The 22504-nt window shown below is 33.4% G+C and overlaps 5 protein-coding genes across 5 annotated transcripts; 4 read left to right on the top strand and 1 right to left on the bottom strand.

The window, feature by feature from the left end:
• The first annotated feature begins 4533 nt into the window (after window positions 1–4533).
• LOC104879844 (uncharacterized) lies at window positions 4534–5310 on the top strand. Its single transcript, XM_010654241.1, has one exon. The coding sequence runs from the start codon at window positions 4534–4536 to the stop codon at window positions 5308–5310; it is 777 nt and encodes a 258-aa protein (XP_010652543.1).
• A 4030-nt stretch (window positions 5311–9340) lies between these two features.
• On the top strand, window positions 9341–10141 carry LOC100245155 (short-chain dehydrogenase reductase 3b-like; the record flags this gene model as incomplete). The annotated part of the gene is made up of 1 exon (XM_019220967.2): window positions 9341–10141. A coding segment is annotated over one exon (801 nt), but the record flags the coding sequence as incomplete, so codon positions are not given.
• A 975-nt stretch (window positions 10142–11116) lies between these two features.
• Window positions 11117–12202, top strand: LOC100250275 (short-chain dehydrogenase reductase 3b-like). The gene has a single exon (XM_002272906.5). The coding sequence runs from the start codon at window positions 11541–11543 to the stop codon at window positions 11994–11996; it is 456 nt and encodes a 151-aa protein (XP_002272942.3). The 5' UTR covers window positions 11117–11540; the 3' UTR covers window positions 11997–12202.
• Window positions 12203–15530: 3328 nt separating this feature from the next.
• LOC100253796 (uncharacterized) lies at window positions 15531–18464 on the top strand. The gene is made up of 8 exons (XM_002279949.5): window positions 15531–16107; window positions 16874–16907; window positions 17019–17240; window positions 17397–17486; window positions 17610–17675; window positions 17748–17839; window positions 17913–17960; window positions 18043–18464. Exons 1-8 carry the CDS (start codon window positions 15767–15769, stop codon window positions 18158–18160), a joined length of 1011 nt encoding a protein of 336 aa, XP_002279985.1. The 5' UTR covers window positions 15531–15766; the 3' UTR covers window positions 18161–18464.
• A 2611-nt stretch (window positions 18465–21075) lies between these two features.
• LOC100258943 (ubiquitin-40S ribosomal protein S27a-like) lies at window positions 21076–21983 on the bottom strand. The gene has a single exon (XM_002279842.5). It carries the CDS (start codon window positions 21794–21796, stop codon window positions 21326–21328), a length of 471 nt encoding a protein of 156 aa, XP_002279878.1. The 5' UTR covers window positions 21797–21983; the 3' UTR covers window positions 21076–21325.
• Between the last annotated feature and the right edge of the window lie 521 nt (window positions 21984–22504).

Raw genomic sequence — 22504 nt, 5'->3', positions numbered from 1 at the left:
CAAAAAAAATATACTTTTTTTTAAATATATATATTAAAAAAAAAAAAAAACAATTCCTCAAAATTCCTAAAGGGAACTCGTCTCTTGAAGAGACGAGTTCCCATGTAAAAAAAAATAAAAAATAAAATCAGAGTTCCCTTTAGGAAAAAAAATAATTTTTTTAAAAAATATATTTTTTATTTAAAAAAAAAAAAAAAAAAAACACTCACACACACACAATTCCAAAGGGAACTCGTCTCTTACACACAATTCCAAAGGGAACTCGTCTCTTCAAGAGACGAGTTCTCATGTAAAAAAAATATATTTTTTTAAAATATATATATTAAAATATAAAATAAAATAAAATAAAAAACAATTCCTCAAAATTCCTAGAGGAACTCGTCTCTTCAACAGACGAGTTCCCAAGTTCCATGTAAAAAAGAGTTTACTCAAGGGAACTTGTCTCTTGAAGAGACGAGTTCCTTTAGGAAAAAAATATATTTTTTATTTTAAAAAATCTCAAATTAAAAAAAAAAAAAAAAAAAAAACACACAATTCCAAAGAGACGAGTTCCCATGTAAAAATATATATATATATATATATATATATATATATATATATATATATATATATATATTTAAATATATATATATTAAAAAAAAAAAAACAATTCCTCAAAATTCAGAACTCGTCTCTTCAAGAGACGAATTCCCATGTAAAAAAAATATTTTTTTTTAAAAATATATTTTATATTTTAAAAAATCCCAAATTAAAAAAAAAAAAAAAAAAACACACAATTTCAAAGGGAACTCGTCTCTTGAAGAGACGAGTTCCCATGTAAAAAAAAAAATATTTTTTTAAATATATATATTAAAAAAAAAAAAAAAAAACAATTCCTCAAAATTCCTAAAGGGAATTCGTCTCTTCACTTTAGGAATTTTGAGGAATTGTTTTTTTTTTTTTTTTTTAATATATATATTTAAAAAAAAATTTTTTTTTTTACATGGGAACTCATCTCTTCAAGAGACGCGTTCCCTTTGGAATTGTGTTTTTTTTTTTTTTTTTTTTTTTTTTAATTTGGGATTTTTTAAAATAAAAAATATATTTTTTTAAAAAAATATTTTTTTTGAACTCGTCTCTTGAAAAATATTTTATATATATATATATTGAGTTTATATATATATATTTTTTTTTACATGGGAACTCGTCTTTTGAAGAGACGAGTTTCCTTTAGGAATTTTGAGGAATTGTTTTTTTTTTTTTTTTTTAATATATATTTAAAAAAATATTTTTTTTTTACATGGGAACTCGTCTCTTCAAGAGACGAGTTCCCTTTGGAATTGTGTTTTTTTTTTTTTTTTTTTTTTTTTTTTATTAATTTGGTATTTTTTAAAATAAAAAATATTTTTTTTGAACTCGTCTCTTGAAATTTTTTTATATATATATATATATATATATATTTTTTACATGGGAACTCGTCTCTTGAAGAGACGAGTTCCCTTTAGGAATTTTGAGGAATTGTTTTTTTTTTTTTTTTTTAATATATATTTAAAAAAAAAAAATTTTACATGGGAACTCGTCTCTTCAAGAGACGAGTTCCCTTTGGAATTGTTTTTTTTTTTTTTTTTTTAATTTGGGATTTTTTAAAATAAAAAATATATTTTTTTAAAAAAATATTTTTTTCGTAAAGGGAACTCGTCTCTTGAATTTTATTTTATTTTTTTTTATAAGAGACGAGTTCCCTTTAGGAATTTTGAGGAATTGTTTTTTTTATTTTTTTATTTTTATTTTTTTTAATATATATTTAAAAAAATATTTTTTTTTTTACATGGGAACTCGTCTCTTCAAGAGACGAGTTCCTTTAGGATTTTTTTTTTTTTTTTGGGATTTTTTTTCCCATGGGAACTCGTCTCTTCAGACGAGTTCCCTTTAGTTCCAAATTTTATTTTATTTTTTTTAATTTGTGAATTTTTTAAAAATATATATATATTTTTTTTAATGGGAACTCGTCTCTTGAAGAGACGAGTTTCCTTGAATAATTATCTTTCATGGAACTCGTCTCTTCAAGAGACGAGTTCGCTTTTTTAAAAAATTTTACCGTTCACCCTCTCTCCTCTCTCCTATCTCCTCTCTCACCCTCTCTCCTCTTTCCTCTCTTATGTGGCAAAAACTACCCTATATTTGTAATAACTTCTTCCACTACAGTAATTTAAGAATAACTTTTTTAAATTACTGCACTATTAAGAAAAGTCCTATGAAATGTGTGGCACAGGTCAAGTAGACTGACAGTAGGAGGCGGGCCTAAGTGCAACTCATATAATAAATTAAAATGCAATCTTGGAAATTTTGAATTGTCCCATTATGCAGCTTATATACATTTACTAGCTTCTAGAATGATTCCTAGACATTTGCACATCTCCATTGTTAGATTGAAGTCCTTGAACTTGTGTCGAATGTTCTAGAGAATTATTGTAAACATTTACAAATAACGACTTAGATGGTAGTTTATAAATAAGGAAGAGACATATTTGGCCAGGTGTCAAGTTCTTAAAAGCTTCCAATTCACTATAAAATACAATATTTTCATAATTGAACTCATGGAACTGAAAAAATTATCTATTCACGGTTCATTGATTGAACCGGTAGTCGAACCACGGTCGAACCGGTGACATCATGAATATATAATTTATATATTATTAAAATTAAAAATAATTATAAATTTTTTTAAATATATATGAATAAATTAAAAATCATTAATATTATTTTATATCTTTGATATTATCAAATTAAATCATATTAATATTTTAAAATTTATTAAATAAAATATGAATATATTAAAAATGAAAATGAAAATTTAAACTAATTTTATCATTTTTAAAAATATTATATTATTTTTATTTAATATTATAAAAAAATTTAAAATTTAATATATATTATTTTGTTTGGCATATTTGATGACAAAATGTATGTAGTAGAGTGGTGTCCTAGGTTGATAACAGGACCTGAGGACACATGCATCACCTGAGCTCAAGACTCAGCCCACAAAATGTTTGGGGTGGGTGTGGGCTTTGTCATAATAAGACAGGTCAGCATGGGCTTTAGCCAAAAACACTTAAACCCAATGGAACCCTTCCATGTTTACAAAATAAGGGGATAACTTGAATCGTTCGATTCGTTTAGAACTATCTGGTTCAACCGGGTCACCGATTCGATCACTGGTTTAGGTGATTCATGACCGATCCAATACCCACCCATAATCAAATCGGTTTATGTTTTCTTTTTACTTTAAAAAATAGGTGAAAATAATTTTTACTTATTTTCTTTGTTTTATAGCTGAGTGGTGTCCTAGGTTGATAACTAGACTTGAGGTCCAAGGTTCAAGCCCTCTTAGTGGAGATTTGTTATATTTTTTTCATTGATATTAGTTAGCAATCCCACATCGAATTCTGAGAGAAATAAGGATGAAAAGATGCCTATAAAAGCCATCCTCACAGAGGGCACATGCATCACTTGGGCTCAAGCCTTAGCCCACAAAATGGTTGGAGTGGGTGTGGACTTTGTCATAATAAAATAAGGCTCGCCTTTCATGTTTACAAAATAAGGGGATAATTTGAACCGTTCATTTAGAGTAATTCGCGATCAATCAACAATTGAATGAATCGATTTTTAAAAATAAAAATAAGTTTAAAAAAACATAATCAAATCGTTTTATGTTTTCTTTTTATTTTTAAAAACATGTGAAAATAATTTTTACTTATTTTCTAAAATTGTTATCTATTTATCTTTGTTTTTAAAAATTATTCTCAAATAGTAGCAATCAAAATAGTGTTAGAAAGTTTTCAAAACAATTTTCTATTTTAAAAAACATAAAATTATTTTTAAATCAAGCGCCAAACCAACTTTAATTCTCTATATATTTTAACTTACAAAATGACCTATGTTTGATAAAAGTACACTTCATCTTCACAAGTAAAAGTAATATTTTCTTCTAAAACTTATATAAAAAGAATCCAAATGTTGAAAGACATTTATATCTTGCTTTTCAAAGTTCAAATACCGAAGAGATTATTATTACAAATTTAGGATTATTTCATCAAATTTAATTCAAAAATCCTCTAAAAAATTGATACAATTCAAAATTGTTTTCAACCAAACACTACCTTAATTTTTTTCTTATTTAAAACATAAAAATTAAATTATTAAATCATTACATGTCTATTTCTTCAATGGAATATGATGCCAGCTAAGAAAAAAAAGAAGAGTATATGGAAGACATGGTAAATTTAAGATAAAATAAAATAATAAATTAATACTTTCCACAACATGAAAATATGAGATTAGTTACTTGGAATTTCAATTATCAAACACATATTAACTGTTTGGTATTTAATGAAATTACAACATAATAAATACCCAAGCCAGTGAAACTAAAATGAAATGATTTCATTTTTGAACTTCGCCTCTAAGTAAGGAAAAAGAGATCACCTCACCCTACCTTTCTCACCGTCTCTCTTTTCCGGTTGTTTGTGTTTCTGTGTCTCTGGTGAAGGAACGATGCTGAGAATCACAGCGAAGAAGGACGTCGTAGACGATAGGAGATATGTTTACCACGCCTACAAAGTGTTCGTGGAGGACCTCAAGAACGAGCGCACACATCGCATCTTCACCATTTCCACGTTCTGTGATTTCACCGCCGCCAAGTGGTTCAAAGAAGTTTTGAAAAGCTGCCGGAACAGCCACGGGAAGATAGTCGTCGGCGTCTGTGCCGAGGTTGAAGCCGATTGGTTAAAAAACGTCGCCTGCAGCGACCCCGGTGACGATCCCTATGGCATCCTTCAGCTCTGCATCGGCTCGCAATGTCTCATCTACCAGTTGCCGGAGCCTGGCGACGACCCGCCGAGGTGCGTGACGGAGTTTTTCTCTGATCCAAACGTTGTTGCTGTTGGTGTTGGTATGAAGACGCTGGCGAAGAGGATGCTGCGGGAGCAAAGGTTGAAGATGGTGAACACAGTGGATTTGGGGACTTTGGCTTTTGAGGGGCTGCGAAGGGAGGATCTGGATCTTGGTCGCTATGATCTAGACCGGCTGGCGAAGGCGGTGTTGGGGAAGCACATGGATGTGGTTCGGCCAGAGAAGGATATGAAGTGGTACGATAGGATCAGTCATTACGACTGGTACGACAGAGTGCTCACCTGCGAGAAGGCCGCCTATGCTACTGTCGATCCATACCTTTGCTTTCTCATCGGGACTCAGCTATACGATATGATCAAGGATCATTCTGCTCCCAAGAAGAAGAAGAAGAATAACAAGAACAAGAACAAGAAGAACTAGCGAGACCAACTGGTGCAGATTTCTTGATTACCGTTTTCTTTGTCTTTGGTTCTTTTAGTTGTCTGGAATGATCTTTAGTAGAGTAGGGTTTTACAATATGCTTCCTAATATTAGAATGAGATCCACTCTTTTTTGGGTTCGTTTACAGTAGAAGGTAGATTAGGGTTCACTGGTGCTTTCTATGTGAGAAACTTTGAATGGAATCTGCGCCAGCGAAATATCATTTTGGGTTTCTTTGCAGAAGATTTAGGGTTTCTTTCCATGGTTCTTGGACGATGTTGCTTTGATTCTTAAATGGAAGAGTTATTTCTGTTAATTTCAGAATGCAGATTACTCACCTATATTTATTTTCCTTATTTTTTTTTTCATTTTCCCGTGCTTTCTCGAAAGCCAAACAGGCCATTTTAGTTCAATCTGTCTGGTTATGGTTCCTGTTCATCCATACTTCTTTTGGCAACTAAGTTTACCAGCTGTAGCCTTGGAAGGTTTAATTTCACGCCATAGCCCCGTACGGAATAGGATTGCGCTCAGCGTTGTGGTGGTGCAGAATCCCAGGCCACCTGCTGCAGTACCCCATGCAAATTTCGTTACGATTCTGCACGTCTCAGCTTGCCACGTGTAACAGATTGTTAGGACACGCCTTTGCCACTCTCACCTCCCCATCACCCTCACCCTCCTAAATTTTGTAATTCACAATAATTTTGAATTCTCAACTCTTTTTTAGTAGTTTCTCCCTTGTTAGTTGTTATTTACCAAATTTTTACTCCTACTGAAAGGACTCATATTTTTCACTAAATGCCGTAGGAGAATTATTTTTATTTAATTAAAAATATTAAAATATATATATTATTTTTTATAAAAATAATTTTAATATAACATTCTCAAAAATAAAATTCAATAACTATTTTTTTGTGGTTAAATATAAAAGTTTAACATTATTTTATTTTTTATTTAGAAAAACAATTTAATAAGCAAATAAAAGTCTAGAGAAAATTGAGAAATGACTAAAAAGATATATGACAAATCAATTTAATAACTTAATTTAAGTAATCAGATTTTTTAGTTTTTTTGTTAAAAGTGATTTATTTTTTGACTTTAGGTTATTTGTTTTATATTTTTTTTATGACTTACTATAAATTTTTTATTGAATAGAAAAAGAAAAAAAGTCAAATATTTTGACTTTTGCTAAATGAAAAAAAGCAATGTTTTAAAAATCAAACCGTACCGGCCGGTCACAGTTTCGATCCAACCATCGGCCAGTCACGGTTCTGGTCTGGTCCGATCAATTGAACTAGATTTGGATTGAACCGAGGTTGGATCGCTTGAACTGGTGGTCCAACTGGTGAACCCCCCCCCCCCCCCCCCCTCACGGCTGGGCAAGCTTTTTTTCATTCTTTCATTTCGATTATTCTGTTATTTGCTGCTGGACATCATTAATTGGGGTAAATCCCTAACTTGAAATCAAATAATGGCTTGGGTTACCAGCTTATTGATAGATAGAATTTATTAATTTATTAATTTTAATAAAATATATATTTATGATGTCACCGGTTCGACCGCAATTCGACCGCCAGTCCGACCAATAAACCGTGAATCGATAACTTTTTCGGTTCAATGATTGAAAAAAAGTAACATATTAGGTTTTTTTTTTTTTTTTTTTTTTTTTACTTTTTAGTATTTAATATAAATATTACAAAAACAAATAACTTAATACTTAACAGTATTTAGTTTTAAGTTTTATTTTTAAATTCAGTAAAAAAAAAAAAACAAATACCACCTAAATAAATAAACCATATTTAATAAAATGACTTTGGTAGAAAAATTAGGTTAATCCAACCTATGGTAATCATCCTAGAAGAGGGGGAGGGGGGCGAATATGGTGATGGTCTCTTTTTGTAAATTCAAGACTTCCAAACCAACCCTTCAAGTAATACAATTGAATTATGGTTCCAATCCACCCTCTTGGACTTTTGGCTCCAAGCACCCTTTATACTTCTCAAGAGATCGATACCCCACTCTTGAACAACAATTGATCTCAAAAAATCCTAGTACAAAAACTTTAAGCTCAAATGATATAAGAAAATTAGGATCGAATGATGTATTAAATATATGCAAGTTTTAGAACAATGGTGCACTCAAAACACTCTTCCAAGGCTCAAATATATTCAAGAAAGGTTTGAGAAGGTTAAGTTCTAGAAACAATGAAGATAGAAGTCTTTTTATAGAAGAAAAAAAACCAAACTAGCCATTGGGGGTTCGACAGGTTGACTAGTCGTTAGCATTTAATGTTTGGTAGGTAATTGTTGGACCTCGACCGGACCTCAACCTTGACCGGTTGAACAACCGTTCTGGAAGAAAGAGAAATTTTTTTTGCACCCTCGACCAATTGAGTTGGGGATCGATCGGTTCTTCATATGGTTCAACAACCAACTTTTTCAACTTAAAATCTTTTAAACAAGTTTGAAAAAACATTTGACACAAGGTTTTAGTTGAAAACATGAAATCATCCAATTTTAAAAATATTTAAAGCAAAATAACTCTTGGATGATTTCGGTGCATAAGTAAAAAATGTAATGCATGGAAATCCTAATGTACCAACAACCTTACAAAGAGATCTTATGAAATTTGGGTCTTGAAAAATACTTCTCTTTGAGGTGGTCTTTTTCTTCATGATTTCTCTTTGGCTTGATTTGTCTTTGTGATTGCCACTTTAGAAATCGTTTTGCCTAATCGTACTTGAAATATAATCATTAGTTCTAAACTTTGTTTTTTTATCATCAAAACCGAGATTAACCAAACCTTAGTTTCACAGACTTAATATTACAACTTAAAGTTATTTTTAATTTTAAATATTAAGTCAAAATAATTAACTTATTTTTAATCTTAAATATTTTTACCTATTCACACTTTGTATCATGATTTCACATCCATTACTCATTTTTTGTGATAAATATTTTATGATTATCTTACCATATTTTAAATATAGATATTTTACAAATAAATTAATTATTTAAAATTAAAGAAAATAAATATAGGTTAAAATCAATAAGGATAAATATTAGTTAAAATTAATGAAGGTAAATGTGTCAATTTGATAGTTGAAAATAAATTTTAAGTTAATTTTATCAATTAATCTTTAATAATTAAAGTAAAAAAATAAGCAATAAGTTCTAAGTTAATAATTAAGGATAATTTAATTTAAATTTAATTTAATTGATTAAATAATAAATATTAAGTTTTATCAAACACTCACATATTTTAGTAAAATTTTTAAATTATTTTTAATATGCAATTATTTACAAAATTTAAGATATTAGTTTATTTTCACATAATTATTTTATAAAATTTAAATTCTTGATTTTGATTTTCATTCTTTTAATTTTATTCAGTTCTATAAACGGCCATCAAAGAAGGGAATAAGAGTTGGGCCGGCTAAACTGATACAAACCATATGGAAACTACAGGGGCAGCTAAACGATAAGAAAGCGAGGATGAAAAAGAAAAATAGGCCTTGTTTGTCGATTGAACTGAGGAAGACATAAACATAAATTTGTATATTTTGCCGACTACTTCAATGACAACAAACATAAACCAAAAACATGCCCCTGCACCAAGGCGACTCTTTTGCATGCATCCAAAACAAGGAGATGCCTCACAAGGCTTATATTAGCTCAAGATGAAAGGTAAAAGGCACATTGAACCAGACCATTCCTCAAGAAGAAACTCCCTGCAAACCATCAATGGCTAAACCGAGGTAGCAATCTCTGTCTCAAGTTCTATGTTGTAACAACCCGTTTCTAATAGTATAGATATTCTCTGCTTTGATTCCAGAGAGTAGACTATATTTATATGGGATGAAGCCGGTCATTAAAAATGGTATTAGAGTGGCATAGCAGAAGCATGGAGAGCATAGTTATGATACCATTTGTAATGACCAGCTCTGTCTCATGTAGGCTTAAAATGGACGGCATCTACATAATTGGAAGTGGTTGGATACATATATTGTTGATAATTTTCTTAATTCTACCTTTTGGTTGTTTATGTTTTCAGGTTGGAGGGTAAGGTTGCAATAATCACAGGGGCAGCCAGCGGAATTGGTGAGGCCGCTGCAAAGTTATTTGCTGAGAATGGAGCTTTTGTGGTGATTGCAGACATTCAGGATGAGTTGGGTCATCAGGTTGTTGCTTCAATTGGCCCAGAGAAATCCAGTTACTTCCATTGCAATGTTAGAGATGAAAGGCAAGTGGAAGAAACTGTGGCCTACGCAATACAGAAGTATGGCACCCTGGACATCATGTTCAGCAATGCAGCCATTACAGGCCCCATTGGCTCTATCCTTGAAATGGACATGGATGGCTTTGACGATACCATAGCTACAAATTTTCGAGGACCCGCATCAACCATCAAGCATGCGGCTCGAGCAATGGTGGAAAAGCAAGTACGCGGTTCCATCATTTGCACAGGGAGTGTCTCTTCAACACTGGGGGGCTCTGGGCCTCCGGCATATACTGCATCCAAGCATGCTGTGCTCGGCCTTGTCCGATCAGCTGCTGATGACCTAGGGCAGTATGGGATCAGGGTCAATTGTGTTTCTCCTTTTGCAGTTGCCACGCGCATGTCAACCGGCATGTACAATGTAGACGCAAGTATAGTGGAAGCATCAGCTTCTTCATTCTCACAGTTGAAGGGAATTATTTTGAAGCCACGACATGTAGCTGAGGCTGCTCTGTTTCTTGCTTCAGATGAATCAGCTTATGTAACTGGACATAATTTAGCTGTTGATGGAGGGGTTAGTGTTCTAAGTACTACTAGGTCCAGACTCAGGAAATAATATGTTGAACACAAATTCTGTATTTGAACTCCATGGATTTTATGCTGTTGATCCATGTGCAATTCATCTTACAGACACTGAGATTATCAAATTAAATCAGGGCCATTAATTTTTCAATTTTGAAAAGTCAAGATGCATTGCATATGGTACCATTTTCACAATTAAATACAGGGCACAACCTGAAACCGAGGTTAATACTCTGTTGATACACAGGAGATGTCACTAACTCGAGCACCGCAGCCTATTAAGCCTACTAATCCATGAAAGAGTGAGCCCAGCAGTGAAGTTGCACAAGCATTGGATCCAGACATGATGCATAAAAGACGGTGACTATACTTTTCCTATGCATTGTTGTGACACAAGGAGGGAAGGGGAGGTGCATAGGTTTTAAGATTTCCATGCTTATTAGTGCTAATCAATCATTGTAGCCTAGGAAAAAGATCGGAAAAAAGCCCTTCAGGGAATTGTTTTTCTGAAGACCCGATCTATGGCCAAGACCAAGGGGACAATGATGCTAAAGTGATCATGTGATCATGGATCCATTCGAAATAAAAAGTAGACAAATAAATAGCTTTTAATAATAAGCCAATGAATCCAGAGAACTATATAAAACTTTTGCTGAGAAAAGTTGTTCAATAACAGAGAAGCAGAGGAACAGAGGAACAGAGCAAGCTTCTTTTAATTTTTTAGCCTTTTATGATTAGTTGACTTGAACCAAGGCAATGGCTGGGAGCACTGAATGTGTTTAGTCTCTCTTACTTTATTACCAATTGCTACAATAACTGAAGAGATGGAAAGGGGATTAATAAATTGTTAATGAGCTAATACAGTTTGTTCCACTTGTTATTTTCTCGAGCTCAGCATCATTGCAAACCTAATAATTTATCAAACTACAATCCTAATATAAACTGCCAGATCCAAGAGTCTAATTGTAAGATTTGAGCCACCCATCAAGAGAACAATGTCTAGGCCAAGGTGAGTTTTCTTCTACTTGAATGTCTGATTCTTGATTTCCATCTCTGTATTTTCCTTTCCCTTTTTGCTCACAAAGATGTTTTATGGATGAATATGGTTTGATAGGTTGGAGGGTAAGGTGGCACTTGTGACTGGCGCAGCTAGTGGGATTGGTGAGGAGGCTGTGAGATTATTTGCAGAGAATGGGGCTTTTGTTGTTGTAGCTGATGTTCAAGATGAATTAGGCCATCAGGTTATTTCCTCGATAGGATCAGAGAAGGTTAGTTACCGACACTGCGATGTAAGAGATGAGAAGCAGGTGGAGGAGACAGTGGCATACACCTTGGACAAATATGGAAGCCTGGATGTTCTGTTCAGCAATGCCGGAATCATAGGCCCCTTAACCGGAATTCTAGAACTAGACCTCCAGGGCTTTGACAACACCATGGCTACAAATGTCCGCGGAGTTGCTGCCACAATCAAGCATGCGGCTCGAGCCATGGTGGCTAGAAGTATCCGAGGATCCATCATATGCACTACCAGTGTCGCAGCCGCACTTGGGGGAGCCGGCCCGCACGCTTACACCACCTCAAAGCATGCTCTCATAGGCCTTGTTCGAGCGGCCTGCAGCGAGCTGGGGGCGTATGGGATTAGAGTCAACTGCGTGTCCCCATTTGGAACTGCCACACCTCTTTCTTGTAGAGCATACAATCTGGAGCCAAGTGAAGTTGAAGCTAATATTCTAGCGCTCTCCAACCTGAAAGGCATTGTGTTGAAGGCCAGGCACATCGCAGAGGCTGCTGTATTTCTTGCTTCTGATGAGTCTGCTTACATCAGTGGTCATAATTTGGCCATAGATGGAGGGTTTACAGTGGTTAATCACAGCTTCTCGGCTTCCTAAGAGCAGTACTGCCTCATCACAGTTCGTCAATGGGCCAATATTTTATGGATGAGTGGCAAATATTTTAATTTTTTTTTTCTTTGAACTTCTTTGTAAATTTGAACTCAACTTGCAGGGCAAGTCAAACTTTGTTAGCAGTTCCCATGTGCCATTTCCTTGTAATCTGCAATGAGATCTTTTCTAATTTCCACTTCTTCAGTTCATAAGTCTCGTTTGCCAATGTCATGACCCTTAAAAATGCTCATTTCGATTGAGGCTTCAAAACAAAAGATGAGGAGAAATTGATTATTTTGGTGCCCATTTTCCAGCTCATGGTTTGATGTGTAAACTATTGTGGAAGTATCATCACTTCCAGCTCTAACTTCAATCTTTGTGTTCCATAACTTGGCATGTTGTGATTGAATATTGGTGTTTGGGCAGGAGTAAAACGTCATCTTTGTACTCTGGCCAGCCAAGGTATTGGGTAGATTTGTTGATGCAGGGATTGTCAAGTGTGGGCGGAGTGGAGGATCTTATTAAATACTTAAATGCAACCACAAATGAAAGGATTAGCATTGTTAATGGCACATGTGATCGCTTAATTTTGGGGTGAGGACACCAAAATTCTTGGGATCAACGTCCACTTGCCGGTCTAAAGACAAGGCACTGTGAGACTGCAGATGTGCAAACTTGGAAGGGTATGTCCACGATGAGCATGAAAACTCACCAGATTTCTGCCCTCTCTCTTGCCATAAATGTTAGACTGACTACACCCATGTCCTTGTAGGAAAGGGTCTCAGATTCTATCTATGCCCTATTGGGTATGATATATATATATATATATTTATAAATATATTATTATAATATTAAATATTTTTATAAAATAAAAAAATGAGTAGTAAAATATCTATAAATATTTTAGGTCATGATAAAAAAATGCTATGAGATAGATATGTTTGTGAAGATTATAGGTTATAGATAGAGATAAGAGGAAGGACTAGAGATATTTGATAGAATGAGAGGATTTTCAATAGTATACATATAAGAAATAAGAAAAATGTGTATAAAATGGTTCAGATTAATTTCTATTTTTTATAATATTTTATATAATATAATAGAATGATTATCTCATTTATAAATATAAGCATTATTGAAATACTCATGTTAAAGCTTTATGTATATTTGTATAATTATATATTTTTTATTAATATATTTACATCACACTATGGGCCAACTTTATGGTAAAATTAAGATGAGGTGTATCATGACCAAAATATTTAAAAACACATGGTTTTTTTTTTGTTACTTTTTGAATATAAAAAGAGTAAAATATATTTTATTTCATATAAAGGACCGACTGCTATTCATTTAAGATATGACTAAAATGCCTTTATTTTAATATTTTTATAAACCAATGATTTTATAATAATTTCTATTGCTACTTGCCTGTTTTTTGCAAACCTTGTATCATAGTAGCTCATGGAAAAACTTTTACTATATATGTTACACTTTTGGGTATTTGTTTTTTGATTAAATGAAAAAAATCAAAATATTTGATTTTTTTATTTAACTTAAAATAATCTGTTGATATTAATTAATATAATTAAATTGAATATATTTTGATTTTTTTTATTTAGTCAAAAAAACAACAATTCAACAACGGAAAGGACAATGAAAAAGAAAACAAATTTAGACTGAGCTTGCTTGAATGGTTAAGTTTGTGTGTCATGGGTGAGGGCCAACACGATTTTTCGCCGATATTTCGGAAGCACGGGCCAACACGAATGGTTAAAATAAAACAATTATTTTATTTTAAATTTTATTTAATTGATTAATAAAAATATAAAAACCAATATTATAAATTTCTTAACAATTCTTTTTATATCATTTATATAATAATTAAATATAAAAATATAAATATTAAAAAATCATATTCATTATTATTTATTTTACATTATTAAATGCATTTAAATTAAATAAATTATAATTTTAATATTAAGTATATCATCATTTATCTTATTAATCATATTTTAAAAAATTACTATCACTTTACTTTTAAATTTTTTATATTTATCCTTCTAATTTTAAATATTTTTATTTTAAAATATTAAAAATATAAATTTATTAAAAAAATACTAAAATATAAAAACAAATAATGAAGTTATAATATTTTATAAATTAAAATTAATTTGATAAGATAAATGATAAATTATATATTAAGACTAATGTATCTTTACTTACTAATATTTTTCTCTTTAACTATACTTATGTTAATTAAATTTACAAAATAACTTTAATATATGTATTTTTTATTTTTTTTATTTTTTAGTTTTTTCAAATATTTTTATGAATTTTGAATAATTTTTGTCTTATCATTAAGTTATTAGGACAAATGAGGATAAAAAGATAAAATGAAAATATATATTTAAGAATAAATTAATTATTTTTATTTATTTATTAAAATTATTTTTTATTTTAAGTTATATCATTAAGTTATTTTATCAAATATACTTAATTTATTGAATGACTTAAATTAAACTATTAAGTCACCTTAAATTATTAAATTAATTTACTCGCACCCATTTACCATTAAAAAGAAAAGAATTTTTTTTATATAATTTTGTCTTTATAGTATGTCCCCAACCCCACGATCAAGTATTTTAGTGGCATGAACTTTTGCCATATTTGTTGCAATAATTTTGTTTAACTAATTGCAATCACTTCACATCTCATGGTGGACTTTTGTCTTAAAATAAGCTAAAGTACATATCTTCTTACACTTCTACAATAAATCAAGCCAATCATGTAGCTTCAATAATGAAATACATATAACCCCAAAATCAAGTAGAATATTTTCTAATTCAATTTACGAGTACATCCTCTAAACTTAGCGGGTGTTTAATAAATAAGTTTAATAACTTAATTTAAATTATTAAGTAAATTAAGTATATTTAATAAAATAATTTAATAGTATGATTTAAAATAAAAAATTAATTATAAATAATAAATAAAATCAATTAACTTATTCTTAAATCCATATTTTTATTTTATATTTTTATCTTCGTTTCTCCTAATACTTCTAGGATCTTCTTTGCTACTCCACCATTTTTACTGTTATTTGACCTTTTTTGCGTTAGTTATAATTTATGAGAATAAATATGTCAATTTAATTATTTAAAATATATTTTAAGTTAATTTTATTAAATAATCTTAATACTTAAAACAAAAATTAAATAATAAATTTTAAATTAAGAACTTAAGTATAATTTAATTTAAAATCAACTTAAATCATTAAATAATAAGTATTCAATTATTTTCTTATTTTGTTTCTCACTTCACTAATTTATAAATACAAAAATAAACAAGCTATTAGGTTCAAACTAGCCTCCGGTAAAAAGGAAGAAAAGAAAAGAAAAAAAAAAGATTGAATAATACATTAGATTATTAAAATTGACCCAAATTATTGGATGAGTGGTTATGAAAATGGAAGTTTAGGATGAAAAATTTGTTCAGCCATAAAATTTAATATCCTTTTGTAGAGCTGTCACCGGCCAAATTCCTAAGGGTCAACATGCCTTCACTCCCTTAACAACTTTTGAATGCAGCACCAAACCAGACAGTCAAAACCACCAGTCCCACCTGATCAGACCTCCAGCTGAACCTCCCACAACACACCATATTCCAGGGTTTATTCCGTCAAAATACCAATTTTTGGAACTACCAATCTTCCACCTTTGGATCCTTGATCTTCCTTTTTCTGGGCAAGGGCCAAGGTGGTGTGTTCATCGACCATGGCAATGGTGGTGTACTGGTACGACTTCATTTGTTTTGGGATAGTGGCTGCGGCCTTCTGTGGCTCTCTCTGGGTGATATGGAATAAGGAAGGTTCCGGAAAATATGAAGATAGAACCATGTATGAGAGCTTGTTGGTTGCTAGGCCAGACTGTGAGGGGTATGTGGGTACCACGAGGCTGGGCCATGTGAGCTCTTCACAGCTATGGAGCAGTTGTTGGAGAGGGGTGCACCCTGTTTGGCTGTTGCTTCTGAGAGTGGTTTCCTTTTTTGTGATGGCCGGATTCTTGGCCTGGGACGTCCTCAAATGGGATGCTACAATCTTTGTTTATTACACAGAGTAAGCTCTTCTCTTTTATTTATATTTTGTTCAATTTCTCTTGATGTTCTTGTTCATGTTGTGCTCTGTTCCTGTATATTTGTGCCCATTGGAGTACTAATTTTCTAGATATAGAAGATAATAGAAAAATTCACTACAATCGGTACGATTGTACTAGTCAAATGTTTCATTAACCGAAACCCTCATGATTTAAGAGATAAGATTCAGTTGATTGAATGCCAATTCACTCATTTACAGAACTCTTTAGCATAATTTTCCCTCATATTGACGAAGAAAATTTTTAATATAATTTGGGAAAATTGAACTTTTCTAAGGGTTGTGGAAGAATGCATATCAGTTAGGAATAACAAAATGCATAAAAATCATCTGTTGTTTGAAGCCCTTGCTATTGTCATAGGAAAAATGAGATGGGAACAACAGATTATGCAACTTTTTGTAGAATTAAGAGCAAATGATAATCGAGTCTAAAGAACCCAACAACACTCCTGTTCTCTCCTAATGAATCATTAGTGAACATTTTGTATAGAAGACAACTGTTTTTATTGTGAGGAGTGGATGATAAAAAGGACTTCATATCAAACTACTTATTTTGAGAAGCGTTTCCACCATCTATGGTTTGAATTCAACTAATCTTGAATGCTGAGTTTCACATTCAAATTCTGCATGCAACTGCCCAGCTGCTACATTGCTGAGAATCTTAGAGATTTTATCTGAGTTTTGTTTCTTAATCTGATGATGTACTCTTGTGATATGATTTGATCTGCAGGTGGACTTTTTCATTAGTCATAGTATACTTTGCGGTATGTCTTCTACTTTAGAACAAAAATCGTTTCTTGGTTACTACATAGATGCAGTCATATGGCTTGGATAACAAGTATAAATATAGCTCTATATATCGTTTCTGTTTGTAGCTCGGGAGCTGCATGTCTGCTTATGGATGCTGGGTATACTCCATGAAACCACCTTCTGAGAATGGGGTTACAGAGGATTTGGAAGAGAGTAGGTCATCAACTGCTGTGATATTCAGGGCAAAAGAAATCAGAGGCACCATCAAGCTGCAAAGCCACTATGACCAAGAGGCGATTCAGCGGAGAGCAGGATTGTTGGGATATCTTATGCAAATCGCGTATCAGGTCAGTTCATGAACTAGCCTAAGAAGAATTCAGCACAGAAATCAGAGCTTTAATTTTCTGTCTAATGTTTGTAGAAAGTGTTTTCTTGCAAAATCTCATGAAGAAATTTCATTATGCGGGTTGAAGCTAATTTTTCTTCTTGGGCAATAACAACAGACTTGTGCGGGCGCGGTAATCCTAACAGACATTGTATTTTGGTGTGTAATAGTCCCATTTCTGTCAAATGCACACCTTGGACTGAACATGGTGAGGAACCTTTCTTCTAAAGATGAAGGGAATGGCATCCCTTCCCTTTTAACTATACATGAACTGCACTGAATTTTTCACTCTCCTCTTTCCACTGATTTTGGTTTGATCTATGGTTGGCAGTTGATGGGATGCATGCATACTATGAATGCGTTCTTCCTCCTCCTTGATACCAGCCTCAATAGCCTTGTAAGTATAGAATCATCAAGAAGTTAATAACCTACTGATAAAAATTAAGCGACTGTCCATCTTGTTTTCCAGCCATTCCCATGGTTCCGGTTGTCGTACTTTGTGCTCTGGAGCTGTATCTATGTTATTTTCCAATGGGTCATCCACGCTTGTGGGTTTTCATGGTAAGCATTGTTCTTAATCATCCTCTCTGCTCTGAGACTTTTGCTTCAAGACTGAACTTATCGTGTCTCTCAGGTGGCCATACCCTTTCCTCGAGCTTTCAACACAATGGGCGCCTCTATGGTAAACCATCTACGCCATTTCATCCTATTCTTTGCCTTAACCCATGAATACACAATATCTGAAGTCGGTGTCCATCCTGCAGGTATTTCTGCTTGGCTGTTCTTCACATCCCCTGTTATGGACTCTTTGCACTGATCATGAAAGCAAAAATTTCAATTTTTTCGAGATTCTTCCCCCACGAGTTCATCAGGGTTCATTAGTTCCAGGTTGCTCTCGAAATTGAGCGTCTGTTTAAGTTGAGACTTGTATTGATTTTGTTTGGTATGCTTATGTATATAAAGGAGGAATGCTCAGGCATTCCTTCCATAAATTATGTGGTTGTTGAACATCTTGCAGGCTTGAGCCAGTGCCCAAGCTTTTCCATCAGAGAGCCTAGGGGAGGCTCTTCCCAACAGTTTCTCAACCTTTTTGTGGGTTAGCTATAGATACACATTTTTTTGAACCCCCACTTGAATTGGACTACAGAGTCCAATTGATTTATGAATCAAATTAATATTTGAATCATGTTGAATGTGGGGAGATCTATTCTCTCACCTCCAAACCTCACACATTCAATCTGTTATGAGAAGAGAAAGAAATGAATTTCATAGCATGGGCCAGTAATGAAATAAACATGTCATACAATGGTAAGCCCCATGTACAATTATTTCAATTATTCGTTCTACTAGAACCCTCCCTTGAGGTGACTGAATTGTCAGTTTCAACAGCCTTGTATGAATAAGAAATATATTTGGTTAAAAGGGATGAAATAATCCCAAAATCAGAAACATAGCCATATCTGACATTTGGAACCTCTGTTTCAAACCTCAGGCGCCCACACTGCGAGCCTATCTTGGCGCTTTGGTGCTGTCTTCACGTTTCCTTGCTTGCTTGGTTTCCACTCATTATAACACCTTTTCAATATGATTTTTAGTTCAAGATTAAAATTGTCTTGAGTAGATTTGTCAACCTCCATGACACAATGAATGCGGAAAATCTTTCAGTCAATGTGTAAGTATTTTTGCATCAATATTTTTCATATTTACTCGAGATCCTCCGCATATATCAGAACATCATCGTATTTACTAGATGACACATTTATCTGTAAATAAGCTGGTGCTTGAGCTATTGAAAGGGGTCTTAACCGCCATTGGTAGGGGCATCCCACCCCCAATTACCAAGTGCATAAACAAAGATGGTGACAGAAGTGGATTGATTAATTCATTGGTGTTACAAGCATCAGCATGAATAACATTGCCAACCAAAAGCAAAGGAAAAACATAGAAAGTGCGGGCACCAGGAGTTGATCAAAACAAACAGGCAAAAGATGGAACCAAGACCTAAACCAAGCAACCTATTGCATAACAAGATGTACCTACTACTGAGTCTGACTTATAGTGATCATTTATCAACAAATGACAAGTTGTCAAATGATTGAACAACAAGGAGCAATTCCCTTACAATACTTAGTTGATATTTAATAAAAGTATCTAATGAATTATGAGCTCAATACATCCTGTTTAGCAAAAAGATGGATATTCCTTGCTCATTTATAACCTATTTATTGCATTAATAAACTTTGTTGCCTTATGAGAGATTTGCTTTTGCTAAGATTCGAATATCATGACCTAAAGCTAAGATTCCTAACAGTGCATACAACAGATGCCATTTATGATTAGTTTGACCTTAAATACCATTTGCAATGCAATTAAGACAAATGCTCAGATAGGACTACTTCCAATTCTTAGCCCTTGCTGCAAATTATTTGGGCAAGGAAAGACAAAACCTCTAACATTAAAAGGAATCTTAAATGAACCAATTGACTATATATATATATATATATATATACATACACACACACATATAGAAGAAGGGTTTCCTTGCTCTTTTTTGTTTTTGTTGTGAGGCCTTGTTGCCTTGTATACCCCCTGTATGCTTCTTGGCTTCTTTGCCTCTTCTAATATACTATGTGCTTATTTATCAAAAAAAAAAATATATATATATATATACATACACACACACATATAGAAGAAGAAAACCAAATAGTAATTGAAGCATACTTTTAAAAGGCACAAGGCACACCTAAGGTACAAAAAGTCTCCTACAACTTAGCCACAAGGCGTAACACAAGATGCGCACTTGAGTGAAGTAAAATATGACCTAAGATGCATATTAATTTTATAAAATATGATTCAAAATCTAATCCAATCAATAAAAATTTTAAGATTCCAAATATTTAAAACAAACAAGTAATGAAATTATATAAATTTCAATACATAATTAGAAATTTCAAAAATAAAAGAGTTTAAAAAGGAAAAGTAAAGTAGACAAGGCATGCCTCTTCAACAAGGTCCATGTATTGTCAAGCGAGGCGCTACAGCTGGGAAGTGGTTGCACCTTGGGCCTTGGCACGCTTTAAGTGTGCTTTATAAAACCATGAACTGAAGTCAGAATAGCATGTTGAGATTTATTTTAATACTTAAAATATGACTGGGTAAACAATGCAACAACCTCCATCAGATATGAATTTTTATTCTCCAATGATATCAGAGGGACTTGAAGAGCCACATAGTGCCTTTGGCAAGATGGGGATTTGATCCTTTCCCAAGAGATTTCCTTCAAATCCATAGTTACCACTAAGCTACATAGCCATTTTGTCAAATTCCCCCCACCCATCCTCAACTTATTCCACAAGGGACCATTGTTTGAAGTTCTAAATTGGAGGGAAGTGCCTCTGGACTGGTCAGCTCTACAAAGTCCCAAGCACATCTCTAAAACACATCTTCCCCAAATCAAGACTAATAGGACATAAAAATCAAAACAGTGACTTCCAAAATATAGGCCAGTTTGGGCTTCAATAAGAAGCAAAACTCATTACCTTTGCTCTGTTTATTCGGAGAGCTGCTTAGCAGCAGATCATCATAACTAAAAGGATTACCACATCCACATGGCCAGAATACAGAGTATTAAGCTTCAAAATTTTAAGAGATCACAAGTTTTTAGCAAAGCAACTAAAATAAATGCAGTTGGAACATATTGTGAGGTTGAGAATTTCGCACTTCCATGATGGAGGACAAAGGCTTCAGTGTAAACAACCAAGTCACCGAACAAAAGTAATCATAGCCCACAAATCAACTAACATAGAATCAAAATAATAGCATTGTGATCAATTGTAAAAACCCATCGAAGTTATCAGACCATATCGAATTCAACAACGATAATCCAGAATCTAACAACTGAAACAGCATTTTGAACTCCAAAACTGTGACTTTAAAGTATCATAAAGCATAACAAAACATGATAAATCCACCAAACCAAGTCCTAAACCTCATTATTGGTCTCAATATCCTAGAGCAAAGATGAAATCAGAGACGGCGCCATCTCTCTCACTCACCACCGGCCTTCTGGTAAACATAAGTCAAACCACACTTACCGCAATAGTGACGGTCAAAGTGGTTGGCCATGAAAGTGCCGGCGCCACACTCAGCGTTGGGGCACTCCTTCCTCAGCCTCTGGACCTTGCCGGAGTCATCAACCTTGTAGAACTGCAACACGGCGAGCTTCACCTTCTTCTTCTTGTGCTTGATCTTCTTGGGCTTTGTGTAGGTCTTCTTCTTCCTCTTCTTGGCGCCACCTCTGAGGCGGAGCACCAGGTGGAGGGTAGACTCCTTCTGGATGTTGTAGTCAGCTAGGGTCCGGCCGTCCTCGAGCTGCTTCCCGGCGAATATGAGGCGTTGCTGGTCCGGAGGAATGCCTTCCTTGTCCTGGATCTTGGCCTTCACATTGTCGATGGTGTCAGAGGACTCCACCTCAAGGGTTATGGTCTTACCCGTTAGGGTTTTCACGAAGATCTGCATCTTCGCGTCAGGGGAAGAGGGGTAAGGATTAGGGTTTCTAGGGTTTGGATGTAGTTGCGACTCGCTAGGTTAAAAGAGAGCCCATATTAGGGTTTCATGGTTGTGAAGGTGGTGGAATTACGTTATAGACCCTCGAAAAATGCGAGTTTTACGTTTTAGGTACGCGTACCTGGCCCGAGGCCCAATGACTATGGACCGTCATGAGCCCTTTGGGTGGCCTTTAAGGCTAAGAGCTAAATTCATCCCTTCTCTTGTAAAAAAATTAAGGGAAAACTGATCAGAAGGGACAAAAATCCCTCAATATTGTAAAACTAACCCTCCACTTTTAATAGCCTCTAAAATGGTCCGATCTGGACAAAAATACCCCTCAGCTACATCAACTCCTTTTTCCCTCCCATTCTAATTTTATTTCCCTCCATTCACCTCCTTTTTATTATTTCTTCCACTTTCTCATTTTTTTCATTTTCTCCTGTTATTCCGTTTCTCTCTTTTCAGTGCATTTCTTCAAGTCTCACACAGTTTCTCTTCAGATTTCTTCAACTTAAAGCGCTTTAAGTTGTGGTTGGATAAACAGTGTACGTTTATTTTTATTTTTCCATATTTTTTTTCTTTCATGTTTTATTTATTGAATATTTTCAAACATTTAATGAGATGTAGTAAATATTTAAATAAGTTTGAAATTGTTATAATTTTTTTAATATCATTTAC

Source organism: Vitis vinifera, chromosome 7, assembly GCF_030704535.1.
Source record: "Vitis vinifera cultivar Pinot Noir 40024 chromosome 7, ASM3070453v1".
Lineage (NCBI taxonomy): Eukaryota > Viridiplantae > Streptophyta > Magnoliopsida > Vitales > Vitaceae > Vitis > Vitis vinifera.
Note: the sequence above shows the minus strand (reverse complement) of the source record. Positions and strands in the feature narration are given on the sequence as shown.

Bases quoted from the DNA above. Each gene is read 5' to 3' on its own strand.
- LOC104879844 (XM_010654241.1), top strand. From the start codon at position 4,534: ATGCTGAGAATCACAGCGAAGAAGGACGTCGTAGACGATAGGAGATAT.
- LOC100250275 (XM_002272906.5), top strand. From the start codon at position 11,541: ATGGCTACAAATGTCCGCGGAGTTGCTGCCACAATCAAGCATGCGGCT.
- LOC100258943 (XM_002279842.5), bottom strand. From the start codon at position 21,796: ATGCAGATCTTCGTGAAAACCCTAACGGGTAAGACCATAACCCTTGAG.
- LOC100253796 (XM_002279949.5), top strand. From the start codon at position 15,767: ATGGCAATGGTGGTGTACTGGTACGACTTCATTTGTTTTGGGATAGTG. The intron at 17,840-17,912 runs GTAAGCATTGTT...CGTGTCTCTCAG, and splicing joins CACGCTTGTGGGTTTTCATG to GTGGCCATACCCTTTCCTCG. The intron at 17,961-18,042 runs GTAAACCATCTA...TCCATCCTGCAG, and splicing joins ACACAATGGGCGCCTCTATG to GTATTTCTGCTTGGCTGTTC.